The sequence below is a fragment of the Pararge aegeria genome, chromosome 23 (genome assembly GCF_905163445.1).
Source record: "Pararge aegeria chromosome 23, ilParAegt1.1, whole genome shotgun sequence".
Classification (NCBI taxonomy): domain Eukaryota; kingdom Metazoa; phylum Arthropoda; class Insecta; order Lepidoptera; family Nymphalidae; genus Pararge; species Pararge aegeria.
The window spans coordinates 1,933,880-1,952,297 of NC_053202.1; the positions used below are offsets into that span (position 1 = coordinate 1,933,880).

Here is an 18,418-nt window from a genome sequence, read left to right on the forward strand (position 1 = left end):
CTAAAAATGTCACAGTTTTTGTTGCAATGGAGTAAGCTATGCTCGGAGTATCTCTACGTGATCAAATCAGAAATAAGGAGATCCGTAGGACAACCAGAGCTACCGACATAGCTCAACTGATTGCAACGCAAAGCTAAAGAGGCAATAGGCGTGGCACAGAACTCAGTGAACCGATGAATGTTGGAGTCCCAAGTTACTGGAATGGTGACCCCGCAACTGTAAACGCAGTATTGTTAGAGCTCCGATGAGGTAGAAAGATTTCGAGTCCCAGGAAGCCTCTGGATTCAAGCGGTACAAGACCGTGGTATTAAGAACTCCCACAAAAAATCTATGCCCAGCATTAGACTTCCATCGGTTGACGTGATGATGAAGATGATGACGATAATTCTTGCGATGGCAATGGCGGTAGCATAGTGATTCGGGCTTCAGCCCCCCTTTCAGAGGAACCTACGTCGATTCAAGGCAAGCACCTCTATCTTTTCGAAGTAATGTGCGTTTAAAACAAATTAAATTTCATATACTACATAGTCAAGAATCATGCTTGCCTGAGAGTTCTCCATAATATTCTAAAAGGTTCGCGTTTTGCCGGGCAGGGAAATGCCCATGGGCAGGGCAGATAGCTCGAGGAACTAATGAATGCTAGGTTCAAAGGTCTCGGAATGGCGACCACGCATTAGTAGCCCCTGATGAGGTGGAAGAATGTCATCATGCGCATGGAGCCACTGGACACAAGTGGTACAAAACCGTGGAATTTGGAACTCCTCACAAAATATCCAAGTCAAGCAGTGGACGTATGTCAGTTGATATGATCATGACGATGAAAGCATTTTCCATCTCTCTTAGTATTGGATAGAAGCAGGCGTTACTTTGCGGAAATCCATTATATATTATGAAAATAAAATAGTTCAAACAAACTAAAAAACACGCTTGGTATAAAAAACTAAACTAATTTCTACCTTTTAGTTTAGTTTATTTACAAAAGCGATTTTTTTTTTAGTTTTTCTTGATCTATTATTTTCATTAGAGCAAAATTAATCGGTAACCCATTAGATCAAAAAGAAATTAAAGATGGTTGAAAATTAAAATGAACATCATACCTGCCTGAGTGACGATAGCTGAAAATTATATAAATTAACTAAAATCTTATTTTACAAATAAAAAAATGGAATAATCTTATCAAATTAGTGTATTGTCATCGATCCTTGATATGTCTACAAAGTTTGAACGAAATCTGACCGTTTAAAGTGGGTCAAAATAGCGTCCAAAGAAGTCGGTTACAAACATACAAGTGAAGCTGATATAAAGCGTGTAATTAAGCTTAATTTGCTATAGTCCGCATAGTATATAAGTTTGTTAACTTAACAATTATTCATTGTAAAGTCAACATCTCCTGAGGATGCTCCGGTTTCGGGGCGAAACGTGCGTAGAGGGTACATTGCCGAAGATCTGTTTGGTGTGGAGTGGATAAATTACACCATACAGATTCTCCTGCTTTTCGCGGACTATAGCAAATTAAGCTTTATTTTCAAAATACGTCTCTCTTAGTTATTTACAGCACTATCTCTTATGAGGAAGATAGCAGCCTGAATAGGATGATTATGAATTCAATTGTTAACTTGCTACCGAATAATAAAAAGGTAAACATTTTTTTATCTCCGTTAAAAAATGGAGGGATGTACGAAAAATTCCCCAGTTGCGTGTTTTGGTGCGAAAACGACAGACTTCCATGTCGGCAAACCCTTCTACAATATGCATGCGTTAATTAAAAACCAATGGCGTGAAAAATAGCAATTTACAAATAAATGTCCGCGTTACGTGGATGCGAAACTTTTCCAAAGCTATTTTAGCAGATACGTCTGAAAAGGGTTTGCTTTAACACTTATTCAATTATTGCGTATAAACAAGGGCATTCAACAAACAAAATTAGTGTCATCATCATCATCACATCAACCGATAGACGTCCACTGCTGGACATAGGTCTTTTGTAGGGAGTTCCAAGTTCCACGATTCTGAGCCGCTTGGATCCAGCGGCTACCTGCGACGCGCTTAATGTCGTCTGTCCACCTCGTTGGGGGTCGACCAACGCTGCGCTTACCAGTACGGGGCTGCCATTCCAGCACCTTGGGACCCCAACGTCCATCCTTTGTGCAACGTCCAACTATGTGCCCGGCCCATTGCCACTTAAGCTTCGCGACTCGTTGAGCTATGTCGGTAACTTTGGTTCTTCTACGAATCTCCACATTTCTGATTCGATCGCGTAGAGATACTCCGAGCATAGCTCTCTCCATCGCCCGCTGAGTGACTCTAAGCTTTCTTATGAGGCGATACGACCATGTTTCAGAGCCATAGGTCATCACTGGCAACACGCACTGTTCGAAGACTTTCGTCTTCAGGCACTGAGGTACATTTTCAGGAAATTAGTGTACATGAACCGAAATAATACTTCACAGGCTTTAGAGGTACATTGTGTACTGTCTGAGACGTATCTGAGAAACCGAAAACCTAATAATTTTGAGTAAACCACTGCCATAGTTATAACTGAATTTATTCGAATAGCGTAGATACTACACGCGTTTTGTAGCGTAGGTTCTATGCGCGTCGCGTAGCGTAAGTACTATGCGCGTGTCAGTCTTTCATCTTCAATAGGGTTGCCATAAGCTAACAATTTAAATGTTTTGATGTCGTATTCGTATTCGTATAGCAAAATAAATATCCTAATATGATTTAATATGTTAACAGGGGGATTCCTTACAAAATATACTTATGTATCCTTCAATATTATTTCGTAATTCTGTTACACGGCGTATACGCATAAACAAATACACATAAACAATTTCATAACAAAGGATTTTTTTTAACGAACAAAACTAAATTTTTTAATTACTAGCTTTCAGACGCAAAAAATATTGTGTACCTCGAAAAACTGAATAAGTCACCGTAAATCCTTCGAGTACCCAGGCGTAATGAAAATTACTGTTTTAAATTGAATATAGGAATACCTACTCATATTATAAAGCTGATGATATAATAAAGAGTGTCTGTTTGCACGCGGTAATCTCAGGAATTGAAAAATCTTTTTGTGTTGGTTAGTCTATTTATCGTGAAAGGTTTAAGGCTTATATAACATCATGATATAAGCAAAAGGAAAATATGACAAAAACAGGAAAAAATATTTCTCTTAACCGTTTACGCATCGGCTCTTAATAAACGGCCAAAATTACACCAATATAATGTTTGTCAGAATTGTTTGTAAAAAAATTCGCTACAACATCTATCTTTTAAGGATTGCTTATACGCGGATAAAGTCGCGTGGGATCGCTAGTTTTTAATTATTGCAACGGTAATCTGTTCTTGATGTTTGTAGACAACTGTACTGTTTTAAAATATATTACTTCCATAATTTATTCCTTTAAAACACAGTAAAAAAAATCCTAACCATTTCTCCCCATTCAACCATTGATGGGTAAAACTTCCTAGCTTTTTTAGACAGGTATCTTTAGATCTTTACTTAAATAAATCTACCTTTGACCGCGAAGGAAATTCTTACGAGAAACCAGAAATTCTACGTTGAAGGCTACTCACTGCTGGTGGAAATATATATTAAACTTACGAGAATTTTCGTGGAACTTTGCCCGGATCAGTTTATTTAGAGAAAATTAAACTCAGACATCCCTATCCCTACTAATATTATAAATGTCAATGTAAGTTTGTTTGTTACGCTTTCACGCAAAAACTTCTTTACCGATCCTCATGAAACTTTTTCATTCCATCTTTTCCTTAATAAAAACTTACTTCTCAGTCCCTTGCAATCCAGCTTTCGTGCTGGTCATAGTACAGTTACAGCGCTAGTAAAAGTAACTGATGATATTCGGTGGGCGATGGATAATAAGGAACTCACAGTACTGATACTGCTAGACTTCAGTAAAGCCTTTAACTCAGTTGATTATGATATCTTGTTGAGTATCCTGCGCTCCATTAACATATCTCCATCGGTGATAGATTGTTTTCGGAGTTACCTGTTTGGTCGTCGGCAACGCATTCGGATTGAGGAGACCTCTTCATCCTGGTGTGATGTTGCGGCCGGGGTACCTCAGGGCGGCGTGTTATCTCCCTTACTCTTTGCTATTTTTATTAATTCAATTTCCAAACGTATCTCTTCTCTCTATCACATGTATGCAGATGATATCCAAATCTATCGCCATTCTACCCTTGATAACCTTGGTTCTACTGTTGCTGCTATTAACACCGATCTTAATGAAATTTTTGAGTGGAGCAGGCAGTATGGACTTAAGGTTAATCCAGCAAAATCTCAGGCTATTATTATTGGAAGCCCTGGTATGCGGTCAAGGGTTGATTGGGGAAATCTACCTAGTGTTGATTTTAATGGTGTCACAATTCCGTTTTGTGCCTCTGTAAAGGACCTTGGCTTGCATCTTGATAAAGAGTTATCGTGGTCTGTGCAAGTCAGGGATTTGAGTAGAAGGACTTTTGGCACTTTAAGGTCGCTGTGCCGTCTGCGATCCATTCTTCCAATCCCGACTAAAGTTATGTTAGCACATTCTCTTTTTCTCTCTATTCTCGACTATGCGGACGCAAGCTATCTTAATTTGACCGAGGACTATCTTAACAAACTTGAGCGTCTTCAAAATCTAGCTATTCGGTTCATATTTGGATTACGCAAATATGACCATGTATCTGAATTTCGTCAGAAGCTTAAGTGGCTCCCTATCCGCCGTCGCCGGGATCTTCATGTACTTTCACTTCTGTACTGTGTGTTATTTAATCCTAAGACTCCTTCTTATCTTAAGGAGAAGTTTAAATTTCTTAAAGTGCAGTCGGAACTTAGATCGAATCGTGCGCTGACTTTGAGCATGCCGTTCCACAAAACGAAGTTTTATAAGCATTCGTTCACTGTCAAAGCTACTGAATTGTGGAATGCACTCCCATTGATCATAAGACAGTCGAAGTCATTGGGCATATTTAAAAATGCTGTTAAGGCTCATTATCTCGCTCAGTAGAGACGACTATTATTATTTATTATTATTTATTTATCTACTCAAACTCATATTTAAGTATTTATGGTATATTAGGATATGTATTAGTATATTTATTTTTTTATATTTATCAATAGTATTTTTAATTTTTTTTTTATTTGTGTAGTCTGGTTTATGTATTAGTATGTAGATATTTGTATGTATGTACTAAATAGTGTACCCCACCTATTCGTTTTCTTTTTAGTTTTCCTAATCCTAAGGTTGCCTGGCAGAGATCGCTACTTAGCGATAAGGCCGCCTTTTGTATCCTGCTTCATTCTTCATGTGTTTGTTCTTTTTTTGTCTTGTTTCTTTGCTTGAGTGGTGTACAAATAAAGAGTATATATAAATAAATAAATAAATAAATAAACTTTGTACACATATTCTTGGAAATGTTAATGCGGCGGGGGAATGATAGCCTGGAAAAAATTATAGTTACGGGCAACACCGAAGGCAAAAGACCTAGAGGCCGGGTCCGCAACAAGATGGGCAGACCAGCTGAAAAAATCAAATTCAGACCGCTTCTATCAAATCGCAAAAATGGCCTCCAACAGAAGTCGATGGAGACAGTTTACCAACGCGAAGTTGAGATCTCACCAGGACCACGATCTTCAGTGATGAAGAAACGACCATAGAGAGAGGATACTTTTAATCCCGACATTAAGCTCGGTTCCTTTGGGAGAGGGGATGAAAGTGTTTGACGATTTTACACCATAACTCCGACAAATTTTAACCGATTTAAATAATTATTTTTGTACTATCGGGGTTATAATATGTGTTTAATTTTGCCCAAACTTTGTGTGGATCTGAATGTGGTTGGAGAGAGGAACTCCTCAGCGGACAAAAACAAACCCCTCATTTAGGGCTTAACGATACTGAATACGTTAATTTTTTTAGAACTACAACAAAAAAAAAAACAAAATCAATCGCAGACGAAGTCGCGGGCCACAGCTAGTAAACAATAAAAAAGAATTAAACACAAATTACAAAAAATCTTTACGAGAAAAAGCTTAAGAGCTTTTTTTTTATTTGAACGTGCTTGTCTCTGATAGCCTAATTTTTGAAGAGGTCTATTTAGGCTCTAGAAATTTTAATCCTATCACGGGTCTACTGCCAAGCAGCAGGACTAGCTCAGGCAGGAGACAAAAATTATATCCCCCGATTATATTCCCTGGCAAGGGATATTTTCATTTATCTTGTTCACGGACATGAGAGTATATTTTAATGAGAAAAATAATTAAAGTTATGCGTGTCGGGTATTTTACTCGGTCTGTCGCCATTTGCTAGTCACATTGTATTTGTTTATTTCAACAACCGTATTGCAGAATATAGTATACACAAACAGAGACACTTACTTAAATATAAGATGTGCCAAGGCGGCCTTATCACACTCATATCGAAAGTGATCTCTTCCAGGCTACTTTGACTTATGGAATAAGGCAATGAGTCACGGGAAATCGCAATTCCTTACATATAATTACATAGATTTACACACTAATAATTAAATAACATAATTAATGTAATAATATACATACATATATTGATATACATACATAAATACACACATATTTATAGTTACAAATAGAGCCACGAATCTCATTAGGGAGTGCATTCCACAACGTTGCTGCTTTTACAGTAAATGACTCCGAATCACTGCAAGGGTAACATTTTACCATTTTTTTTTATTTGTTATCTCAATTTCGTTACAAAAACATAGGCTGAGACCTCCATTTAAGTTTGGGATAAACCTGTATTTGGAGGTGTCGCTCTTTCCGATACAAAGTTTACACATATACTGATAACTTGACTATCTTAGATATACCATTTTTACCATTCTTAGAATATTTTCTGGCACACACAATGTGTCACATGTAATAAATCAGTATTCCTTTGTCCTCAGGTGTCTGATGACATCGGCTACGTGGTGTACTCAGCTTTGGGCAGCTTCTACATACCGTCCTGCATTATGGTCTTCGTGTACATCAGGATATACTTTGCGGCCAAGGCTAGGGCGAGGCGGGGCATAAGGAAGAATCCCAGACCTAGGCCGGTTAGTAACCAAACTCAAACGTAAAATTCTCTTTATTATTGAAGTTTCACTTCTTTTGGCGCTTTAGGGAAAAATGATGACAGTAAATTTTTACAATGCGCACGCACACCGTCACAAAAAACCGACACCCTGAAGTTAGCTATAGTCAACAAAGTAAAAGTAAGGAAATCAACGTATGTTAATGAGAACTGACAACTGCATTCAAAATATGTATCTATTTATTTGTGATATTTAAATAAACTTTATTTAACTAGATAATGCGTTATAATAAAACTTTCAATATATTAAATACCTTTTTTCTATTGTCAGTTTCGTTTTTTTCTATTTAAATTATCTATGTATTAGTATCTATACATTTTGGTATTTATGTATATATTACAACATTCTTGGCATTATCCGGTTCTCTTGTTCTAAGTCCTTTATACAAAGGTTGCCTGTAAGAGATTGCTTGCAGCAATAAGGCCGCCTTTGCATGTCTACATTGTTTACTGTTTCATTAATGTTTCTCTTCCTATGTGTATGTTATACGTGCAATAAAGTGTTTCTTCTTCTTCTTCTTCAATTTTTAAAACTTTAATTGTCATAAAGTTGGGCATTGCCGAAGGGTCCCAGACCAGAGAAAAATATAAAATTAGGAATTCATTACGAGGACTGTCAGGTTTAACCGAGACGCGGACGTGGACTACCTTAATGTCCTAACTCCAGACTGTTCTGACACTAATTTATCTCAGTGTTTGTGTACTCTTTGGTAGTTCATTATAATCTATTTTTCAGAACGAGCAGCAAACGAGCTTTTCGAACGCGCCAAAAGGCACGCGTCCGATGCCTACCACGTCAACCTTGGCGATGCCGCCAGGCGTGGACGCTAACAATTCTAATAATAATAGGTAAGTTTTATAAAGAAATTACTAATAACGACGGCCGATTAGCGCAGTGGGCAGAGACCCTGCTTTTTGTGTACATAGGGTTCGAATCCCACAACTGGAAAATGTTTATGCGATGAACATGAATATTTTCAGTTCTGGTTTAGATAACAAATAGGTAATTATAAATTTTTCATTAAAATATTCATCAGATATCTTAGTACCCATAACACAAGCTACGCTTACTTTGGAGTTAGATGGCGATGTGTGTATTGTCGTAGCATATTTATTTATTTAGTAACTAGCTGTTGCCCGCGACTTCGTCTGCGTTTGATTTTGTTTTTTGGTGTGGCATTAAATTTAGTTGTAGAACTAAAAATAAATAAAGTATGTAGTATCGCTAAGCCTTAAATGAGGGGTTTGCTGCCGGTGAGGAGTTCTGTCCTCTATCTCTAACCACAGTTTAGGGAAAATTAAACACATATTATATAGTACAAAAATAATTATTTAAATCGGTTATAATTTGTCGGAGTTATTGTGTAGAATCGTCAAACATTCATCCCCTCTCCCAAATGAACCGGGCTTAATGTCGGGATAAAAAGTATTCTATATTACTTCTAACACTTCCAAGAATATGTGTACAAAGTTTCATGAGGATCGGTTAAGTAGTTTTTGCGTGAAAGCGTAACAAACAAACTTACATTGACATTTATAATATTAGTAGGGATAGTTAGTTAGTATAGAAGTAGGGATAGGGATATAATAACAGCCTAAGTTAGTTGTGGAATTACTCTTAGAGTAGAAGGGCTAAGATATTTATGTCAACCAGTAAGTCTACACATTTTCTCCTCTTATCTGTACTAATACTATACTACTATGTTCATCTTTTTTTTAATTTCTTATGAGATAGCCCTTGACTGCCATCTCACCAGCTGGTGTGTCGTGATGCAATTCAAGATGGTAACGGGCTTTCTTGTTAGGGGTATAGCAGTTATATTTAACCCATTCCTACGGTTTCTACGACATCGTGTCGTAACGCTAAACTTCGTAAAGCGGTACTTCTGTGTCAAAAGAGTGGTAACTAGCCACAGCCAAAGCTTCCCACCAGAAACGCCTCACGATACCTCACTATGTCTTCCTTCACCGTTACAGCAAGTGATTTTTAAAGAAAAGACGCACATAACTCCGAAAAGTAAGAGGTGCGTGCCGAGTCTCGTACTCCCTCTCCCAGAGAATGCCGAGGCCTTAAGGTGAGGCTTCGGCGTCCCCTTTAAAGTGTTGATAGCTTAGTGACCTAGGCTACTTCATATATGATAGTTTAAAGTGTTTAGATCGGATATCCAGAACACCCGATTCCATTCAACAGTACAAATCGATTCACAATGCCGCTATGCAAATGCACTCAAACGCTCATAGCCCTATATAAAGTGATCACTCCGTACGTATGCAAACAAATGCAAACCATGGTTTATTAATTTCCAATAACACAATCACCATTTATTTGCATACATCAATCGTACACACAGACAGTGGATAAACAATACCACTGGTGTAACCAAAGATAATGCCTATAATGTAGAGGGGCTTTTTACGTAGGCCTCTAATAATAAATCTATCTATCTATATATATATATAAGAGAAAGTGTGTGGGTATGTTCCGTATAGGCTCCGAAACGGCTGGGCCGATTTCAATGAAACTTTCAGGGAATCTCCGCATTGACCTGGCGAGTAATCTTGTAAAGTTCGTTTAAACGATCGGAGCACTCCTATTTTTGAACTGTCAAACTGTCAAGTACAGCTTATATTTACTACGATGATATTCTATTGTTGGGTGTACATGGGTGTCGATAATGATCTTCACCCGCTCGAGAAGAGAATGAATGAGAGAAATAAATGATTTAATAATAGCAAAAACTAGCCCGGCCAAGCGGGCTGGGTACGCTAGTAATTAATTAATAATAAATAAATATACTACGACAATACACATATCGCCATCTAGCCTTAAAGTAAGTGTAGCTTGTGTTATGGGTACTAAGATAACTGACTGATTTTAATGAACAATATACATATAAACACAAAGAAACTGAAAAACAGTAATGTTCATCACACAAACATTTACCAGTTGTGGGAATCGAACCCACAGCCTTGGACTCAGAAAGCAAGGTCACTGCCCACTGCGCCAGTTGGCCGTCACAGAGTGAAATATTATCATTATAGAGATGAATTATAGGCTCCGAAACTTCTGGGCCGATTTGAACTATTTTTTACCGTTCAGAAGTTACAAAAAGTCAAAGATTTAATAAAGAAAAAGTTATAAAATTGCAATTATCTGTTAACGTTTCACTGCTGGGCACCTTTATAATATTAGTAGGATAACTGTGGGTCGGGCCAATGAAAAGTTTTGGGTTTTTCTACCAAGAAACTCTTAGTACCAGGAGCTCGGAGATTTAGTAGACTGACAAAAATGGCCGACGCATAAACGATGCTATACGAGTAATTTTGACGTGTCTCTGCGTGTGCGTGTGTATGTGTGTGTGTGAGTGTGTGTGTGTGTGTGGCATCATATTTCCCGAACGGATACACTGATTTTGATTTGTTTTTGTTTAATAAGGTGGCAGTATTCTTAGATATATTTGATAAAAATCGGTGATGTCCAAGATAACTACGTATTTTTTCACAACTCCCTCAGTATGGAAATGAAAGAGCTTCACTAGTAGAATATTGTTTATCGTGAAAAATTTCAATTACAAGATGGCTGCCACTACGAAATTGCGAATAACATTTTTCATAACTCCCTAAATATGGGTGTCAAATGAAAGAGCTAGACTAGTAGAATAATGAATACTATTTTTAGTTTGTATTTTTTTGCATTATCCTATCGATGCGTGCAGCTATCTACGCTAGTAACTTAATAAGTTTATTGTTTGTTCGCAGGGAGAGTCAAATATCAACAATAGAAACGCAACAGGTCGCGATACCGACTGTGACATGCGACTTCGCCTCCGACATATCGACGAGCGAAGCGGGCGACACAGCGGCCCAGCCTGAAGAACGGAAAGATACGCTCAAGGTAATTAACAGCGTGACCGGATTCGAATTCAGAACTTCTTAACTTCTTAACGACAACGCTGCTTGGAAGCAAGCTTAGAAATAGGTTTAATCAGTTTAGCTAACAGCTAGGAAACTCAGCAGATTGCTAAATTTAAAGGTTTAAAAATCTTTAGAATGTTTCTGTCTTTCGTGAGATGTGAGACGCAGGGTGTTTACGTATCTCACAACAAGCTTGCGACAGGCGTAAATCTCGATCACTACTGTTAAACGACACAAATAATAAAAAAGTGACGTAAACACTGAAGACATGGCTGTACGGCTATATACCTTTGCCTTTTTGGTACGGAAAAGAATAAAGAAAAAAACAAAAGTGACGTTTGACAGCAAAGATCGCAAGATTGTCTTCAAATACGTAATCACCCTGCCGCTCTCATCTCTGACAAGACAGAATAATTCTAAAGATTGCTAAACCTCTAAATTGATGTTAAAAAGAGCAACCTGCTAAGTTTTTTGCCGGCTCTTCTAGTAGAGCCTGCCTTCCAAACCAGTGGTAGAGTCAGTCCATAAAGACTGCCTTGACGATCCAAAAGTATACTAAACGAGGCCTACTTGAAAAAATGAATTGTGCTTTTTTTTGAACGTTGCAAACTTTTAGTTTTACGCGACTTACAAGGCTCTGCGTACGTTCCAATTTTTTTTTGGAATTTTCAGTTGCCTTAGTAAAGTTTATCATTACACAAAATCATCAATAATCTACTACTACACTTGCAAGTTAGCCCATGCAAACTTTTTTTTTTTAAATAACTGTCGGACTTATCAGATTGTAGAAAAGGACTGTTGTTAAGTGGAAAGCCATCGTCTTTTAACAGAACAACACTTCGCATGGCATGAAAAGAACACGTCTTGCAAAATGCCGCCCTGTATCTATCAAGCTGAGGCCTCGCCATATCAACCCATTAACGCCCCTCTACATGGCACGGGTCTCCTCCCACAATGAGAAAGGGTTAAGGTCTTAGTCCACGACGCTGGCCCAGTGCGGATAGGTGACTCGGTAAAGGAAAACATCGTGACGAAACCTGCATGAGGGTTGTCCATAATGTTTCCTCAAAGGCGTGTGAAGTCCAATATGCACTTGGCGAGCGTGGTGGACTACTAAACCGTTCTCAAGCTTAGTATTAACCGTGACCTGTCATCATCATCAGGATATCAACCCATTACCGGCCCACTACAAGACACGGGTCTCCTCCCACAATGAGAATGGGTTAAGGCCGTAGTACACCACGCTGACCCACATTGTTGGACGTGGCGTGCAGGTTTCTTCACCGTTGAAGCAAGTGATATTTTAATTACTAGAAACGCAAATAACTTGGAAAAGTGGGCCGGAAGTCGACTATTATGATGGTAATAAAGAAGCTCAAAGCTTAAGCTGATAAAAATAATCTCAAAAGTCGCATTGATAGGGAAAATTCCAATATTATTCGTCGGATTTCCAAATCCATAATCCGCTCTTCCACTTTGGAATTTCCGATAATAAAACTATCGCGAGCTCAAAGGTAAAGAAAGCTAAACGCCTTAATCTCTCCTTTTAAATCTTTCCACCAACAAACTCCATTACGCGGGGAAATGCATTTTATCATTTCCATTAAATGCTCAGCTCGGATCGCGTTTTATTTTAATTCCAAGATGGGAACATTTAATTGTTCTACATTTAAAATAACGGAAGAGACTCCCGTGCACTTTCCATTATCTACCTGAGCACGGAAAGTAATTTTCTTACATTTATTTTTACAGGCCACACATTTTACATTACGCTTGAGTAAGTATGAGAGATTAGAGTCTATTCTAGTTTTTTTACTTGGAAAATTCTTACAATCGTCTTAATATGCAACTAATTAAAAAGGTAATTTTAGGCATAGCCTAAATCGAGTGCCTTATTAATTAGGCGATGTCTATAGAAGAAAAGGTTTCACCAACCAACTCTTAGGTGATTATATTTATTTATGCCTGAGATTAGATAGATTACTGACGTTGAAATAGCTAGGCTTGTTTATTTTTCGTACTTTCATAGTGTTATGTCCTACGGAATATTGTTATGGGATAAAGCTGCTAATATCGAAACTATATTTATATTGCAGAAAAGAGCTGTACGATCAATCTATAAACTTAAATCACGCGAATCCCTCCGTGAGAAGTTTAAAGAAATAGGTATACTTACTGTAGCTTCACAATATATTTATAATAATATAATATTTGTAAGACAACATATTAGTCTTTATAAACAAAAAGTGGATGTAAACAGTCGACTTACAACAAATGGTCATAAATTAATGACACCTGCATATCGTCTGCGAAAGGTGCAGAAATCATTTGTGGGATTGAGTATAAGCTTTTATAATATGATTCCAAAGGAAATTTTGGACCTACCAATGCATAAGTTTAAAGAATGTGTTAAAACACATTTATTACAGCGAGGTTAATTGATAAATTAATGAATTATTGATGAATTTCTTAATGACAAGGTTGCTTGGAAGCATCTGGCTCCGCTTTCATCTCTCACAAGATAGAAAAATGAATGTTAAAATGTAAAATGTAAATTTTTTATGTTGGAAAAGAGCAACTGCTGAGTTTCTTGCCGGCTTCTTCTCGGTAGAATCTGCCTTCCGAACCGGTGGTAGAGTCACTACAAACAGACAGACTTGACGTTTCAAAAGTGCTTATATTAGGCCTACTTGAAATAAATGAATTTTGAATTTGAATTTGAATTTATACTATTAGTGAACGGTCGATGAAATCGCCTTAATAGGCGTTAATTATTAAGGCTTTAACGTCGTTAGTGAAAAAGAGCATTAAAACCATAAAGAAGACTTTAACTGAATACATAGAGGTATTTACAATTTGGTGGCCTTATCGCTACAAAGATATCGTAATAATTAACGAATCATATGTACACCTGAACCGCGTAATATATAAAAATAAATGAATTTAATCGAAAGTTTTTGTTCGACTGTGATTTTAAACGCCAACTTACTCGGTGGCATATCACTTTTCCAATAGCGTAAGTACTTATCTAGCCTCAGCCGAAAACACTTTACCAAATTCCATATCCTTTTCTTTGTTTTTGAGTAAGAGTAGATTAGAGGAGCAGATTTATATATTTTTTAAAAACCTATTATTAGTCTAGCTCAGTACGTATCACTTGGTTTTGTAACGTGTATTTTAATGGCGTATGTTGCATAAAACATAAACAAAAAATCCATTGTGTTATGCTGCCCTATCATCATACGTGTAATGAGAATTATAGTGTATATTTGTTTGTATACTCATTGGGAAGTAGGACGCGCAGACAAAAAATCCACAGATATCATATAAATCGCAAAGTGAATCTCTTTGTTTATTTGTTTGTTATCTGTATTTGTTTGACTTAACCATAATAAAAGGCATGTTTCTCCTCACTAATTGTCCTTAGAATAACGTATAATTCTTAACATATCTACAACTCGTAAATAATTTTGAAGTGAAACTTCTTTAGAATCGTTGTGATTTCAAACTCGATGAAACGAAAAAATAAGTTCATAGAGAGACAAACAAGTGGATGTATAGGACAGAGTGAGATAGAAAACATTATAATTTTTTTTACCTATTCCGGTTACCATGGAAACTAAATAATAAACCTTACATTTATCCTAATAGTTCTGATACTATACATCCACCTAAATCTCTCGTAGGCTACTTTTAAGAAGTTACACTTCTGCCGTGTGTGAATAAATTGCACAGGTTTTTTTTTTTATTCCGCACTATTCTGTAAAACAAAATAGTAAGCATAATACAAATGCGGATATGCTGATTGATCTGATACCTTTGTGGCGGTTACACTGATTCTGTATTCCGGTGAAAATGGAAAAATGCATTTATTCAACGTATTTCAACGTATTTTCCACGTGCTGCGAAGTGCGTCCGAAATTCGTTGTGCATGAAGATTTATTTCAGGGGAAAATAATATAATCTATTTCTGTACTGTTGGAGTTTACGTTTCTCTTTTTATCGATAACTTTATTTGCTATGTTACTTTAGCGAAATTCTACCTGGTTCTCTGGCTTTTGTTTATTTCGTCTAACTTCAACAAAACTTTGGAAAGTAAACTATTATAAGTACACAATAAAATTCAAAAATTCAAAATTCAAAATTCATTTATTTCAAGTAGGCCTAATATAAGCACTTTTGAAACGTCAAGTATGCATGTTTGTGTGACTCTACCACCGGTTCGGAAAGCAGATTCTACCGAGAAGAGCCGGCAAGAAACTCAGTAGTTGCTCAATAGTTGTGCGGTGCTACCTAAACTGTTAGTTGTTCATCGCAGGAAATACCGCGGGGCGTAGCTAGTAAAAATCTAACTTCGAGGAAGATTTCTATTGCAGACTAGAAGTATAGCTTATTAACGTTAAATTCAGTTTTTTACAAATAACCTTGGATTTTTCTGGGGTACAAATTAACTTATGTGTAATATTTGAAATATTTGTTTTATCAATATAACCTAAAATAAACTATGTAAAACTAAATAAATCTAGAACGTCTTCGAAACCACCGCAGCGAGGCACAGTTCCAAAGATGCTGGCAGCATTGCAATGATTCTGTCAATATTTATGAAGCATATGTTCTTATTATATTTAAAATTTATTTAAATTTTCAAGTCAAGCCTCAGGGTCCATGGAGACCAATTTAGGTATTTCTGAATCTAATTAGGAGGATGACTTTCTAAAGTACTGTTTCACATTGTTTCAGGTAGTAACATCAGCGCAAGTAACAAGAAACCCTTTAGCCACGTGTCCACACAGAAGTTCCACACTCTCCGTGAACGGAGAGTTGGCTCTCCAGGCGCAGAGAAACCGTGCTCCAAGCGTAGCTATAGACACCGACATGGTCTCGGAGTTAGAACCGTCATCCTCTGATTCCGGAGTAGCCACGCGCTGCGCGGTCGTCAAACCCCTTAAACTGAGGATATGTCAACCAATATTCGGTAAGAAGAGCGATTCCTCTAGAAGACAAGAGAAGACTCAGCCAACAAAAGCAGAATTAGAGCCTGCATTGCCAAAGCACACAAAACCCAGAGATCCAGAGCGGGAAAAGAGAAGATTAGCGCGTAAAAAAGAGAAGCGCGCAACTTTAATATTAGGTTTAATTATGGGTAGTTTTATTGCGTGTTGGCTGCCATTTTTCTTTCTGTACATACTTAAGGCGGCGTGTAGAGGTTGCGTTATTCCGGGCAGTGCGTTTGCCATAGCGTTTTGGCTGGGGTATATGAACTCTGTATTGAATCCTGTTATTTACACGATATTCAACAAGGATTTCCGCAGGGCCTTCCGGAGGATACTGTTCAAGTGATGTTTAGCCTACCTGTGCTGCTACAGGTGTGTGGCCAATAGGATATTGTTGGCCCAACAGAGAGCAGTGCCAGGTCTTTACAATGTGCGTTGATCATTTGTCATACGATTTGCTTTCTCTTCCACAGTGCTTAAACTCGTGTCATAAATTACTTGATAACTCTTATACTATGATTATACTTATATTATTTATATTACGCTATGGTTATACTTGTAATATAAATAACTCTTTTACTATGCTTATACAAGTGTAATAAATGACTTTATTTATTCTAGACTATGCTGATACTGTTTTCTAAACTTACTTGATTTCCTATACTAATATGCCTACTGGTGTTACAAAAGACGTGATTTCTCTTACACTATGATTACACTTGTATCATAAACGAGTTGTTGTCTCTTCATTTTGATTATACTTGTGTTATAAACGAGTAGTTAATACTTACTTTATGATTATTTCTGTGTCTTAAATTACACGATTTATCTTACTCTGATTCACTAAAGTACATATTAAACAACATATTCGATTATTTGTATCTAATTTTATGGTTCATTTATTAAGAAGTTTTAATTAAGACGTCAAAAATGCATATCCAGTATAATTGCAAATTGAATCTCATACAAAATCAGAACTGGTTTTATACTTGACATAATTTATCATTTACTGTTTCATAAGTAATTTAATTTGTTTTAAATCTCATTCTGGTGTTTTATCTTTTAGACTATTATCATACATAATGTCAGTAGTTACTTCATTTCTCTCACAATGTTGATATTTTAGTGTTATACTATGCTCATACAGGTGTCATACATTATTACTTAACATTAATTATCATTCTATATTTATAAATTAGTGTGATTACTCTCTCTTGTAATATTTATTCTAATAGCCATTGCACATTACGATGTTCTCGTCATTGACGTGTATCATTAATATTCACAGTACAAATTTGTTCAACTCGCAACTTACTAGTAACGATGTCTGCGTATAGTGCCTTAATAATCCAACAAACAGGGCCCACGTTGGATCACTTTATCAAATAAGATTTGAATACGACATGAACAATTTCAAATCAAGATGTGGGTACAAAACACCATCGCATAATTCGTAAATTTCAGTTACATTTATGGTAATTAAGTTATATGTGTTGCAAAGAAATCGCACAATATATCTTTATTATGGAATGCCTCCTTCTAGCTAATAACCCCCAAACATAACATCTATAACTTTAAATAATACTGCTTTCAAATCGGCTGCTCTCGACACGGATACAAAAATCATGCAGTGTTTGGGAATGTCGCCACGTGCAAAGGATACTTTCTCTTAATGGTATCGTGACTAAGTTGATGTATTTCGTACCGACTCATTAAATTTTACATACAAGTTGATGTCTCTTGTCCTATTTTGTATAGGTGCTATATTTGTAAACGGTGTACCAAACACGTTAACTAAATTGAAGTTACTGTAAATAAATTTAAGAACTGTACAGGACCAGTGTTACCAGTTGTCAATATATTTATACGTCAAATTATTTGAACAGAATCACCGCGGTAAAAGTTTTTTCTCAAACACTTAATTATTTACAGAACTTTTTAATACTCTTTAATAAATATATAAGTCGTGAAAGTCCCTACAAAAGACTCCATCTGTTGGTATGATAAAAATTATTATATTATATAAAGGATAGTGGTACTTTTTGCTTTTTTAAATGGCGGAATTAACATCCTTGATAAAGTAGTATTGCATTACATAATTCTCATTTCACGACTACAAATAAAATTTTCTAATGGATGGGTTTTTACTATTCTAGTGACTTTCACTAGTTTTTAAGTTAAGTTTAGGTACACCTCTTCAACACGTTTTAATTGTTAATAATTAAATATTACTATAATTTATTATAACTGTATTTAAGCAATTTGATTGAATATTTTGTTATTTATTCTTGTTGAGTAAGTATAAAGTTTTATAGAATCCAAGAAAATAAAGAATGCATGGATTTCGTTACAAATGAAAAGATAAATATTTAGAGCGTTATAAATTTT

General features: G+C 36.4%; 1 protein-coding gene across 1 annotated transcript; it reads left to right on the plus strand.

Annotated features, from left to right (window-relative positions):
• Positions 1 to 707: 707 nt before the first annotated feature.
• LOC120634068 (5-hydroxytryptamine receptor 1A-like) lies at positions 708 to 16,376 on the plus strand. Its single transcript, XM_039904462.1, has 5 exons — positions 708 to 791; positions 6,934 to 7,083; positions 7,858 to 7,970; positions 10,881 to 11,016; positions 15,777 to 16,376. Exons 1-5 carry the CDS (start codon positions 708 to 710, stop codon positions 16,374 to 16,376), a joined length of 1,083 nt encoding a protein of 360 aa, XP_039760396.1.
• Positions 16,377 to 18,418: the final 2,042 nt, after the last annotated feature.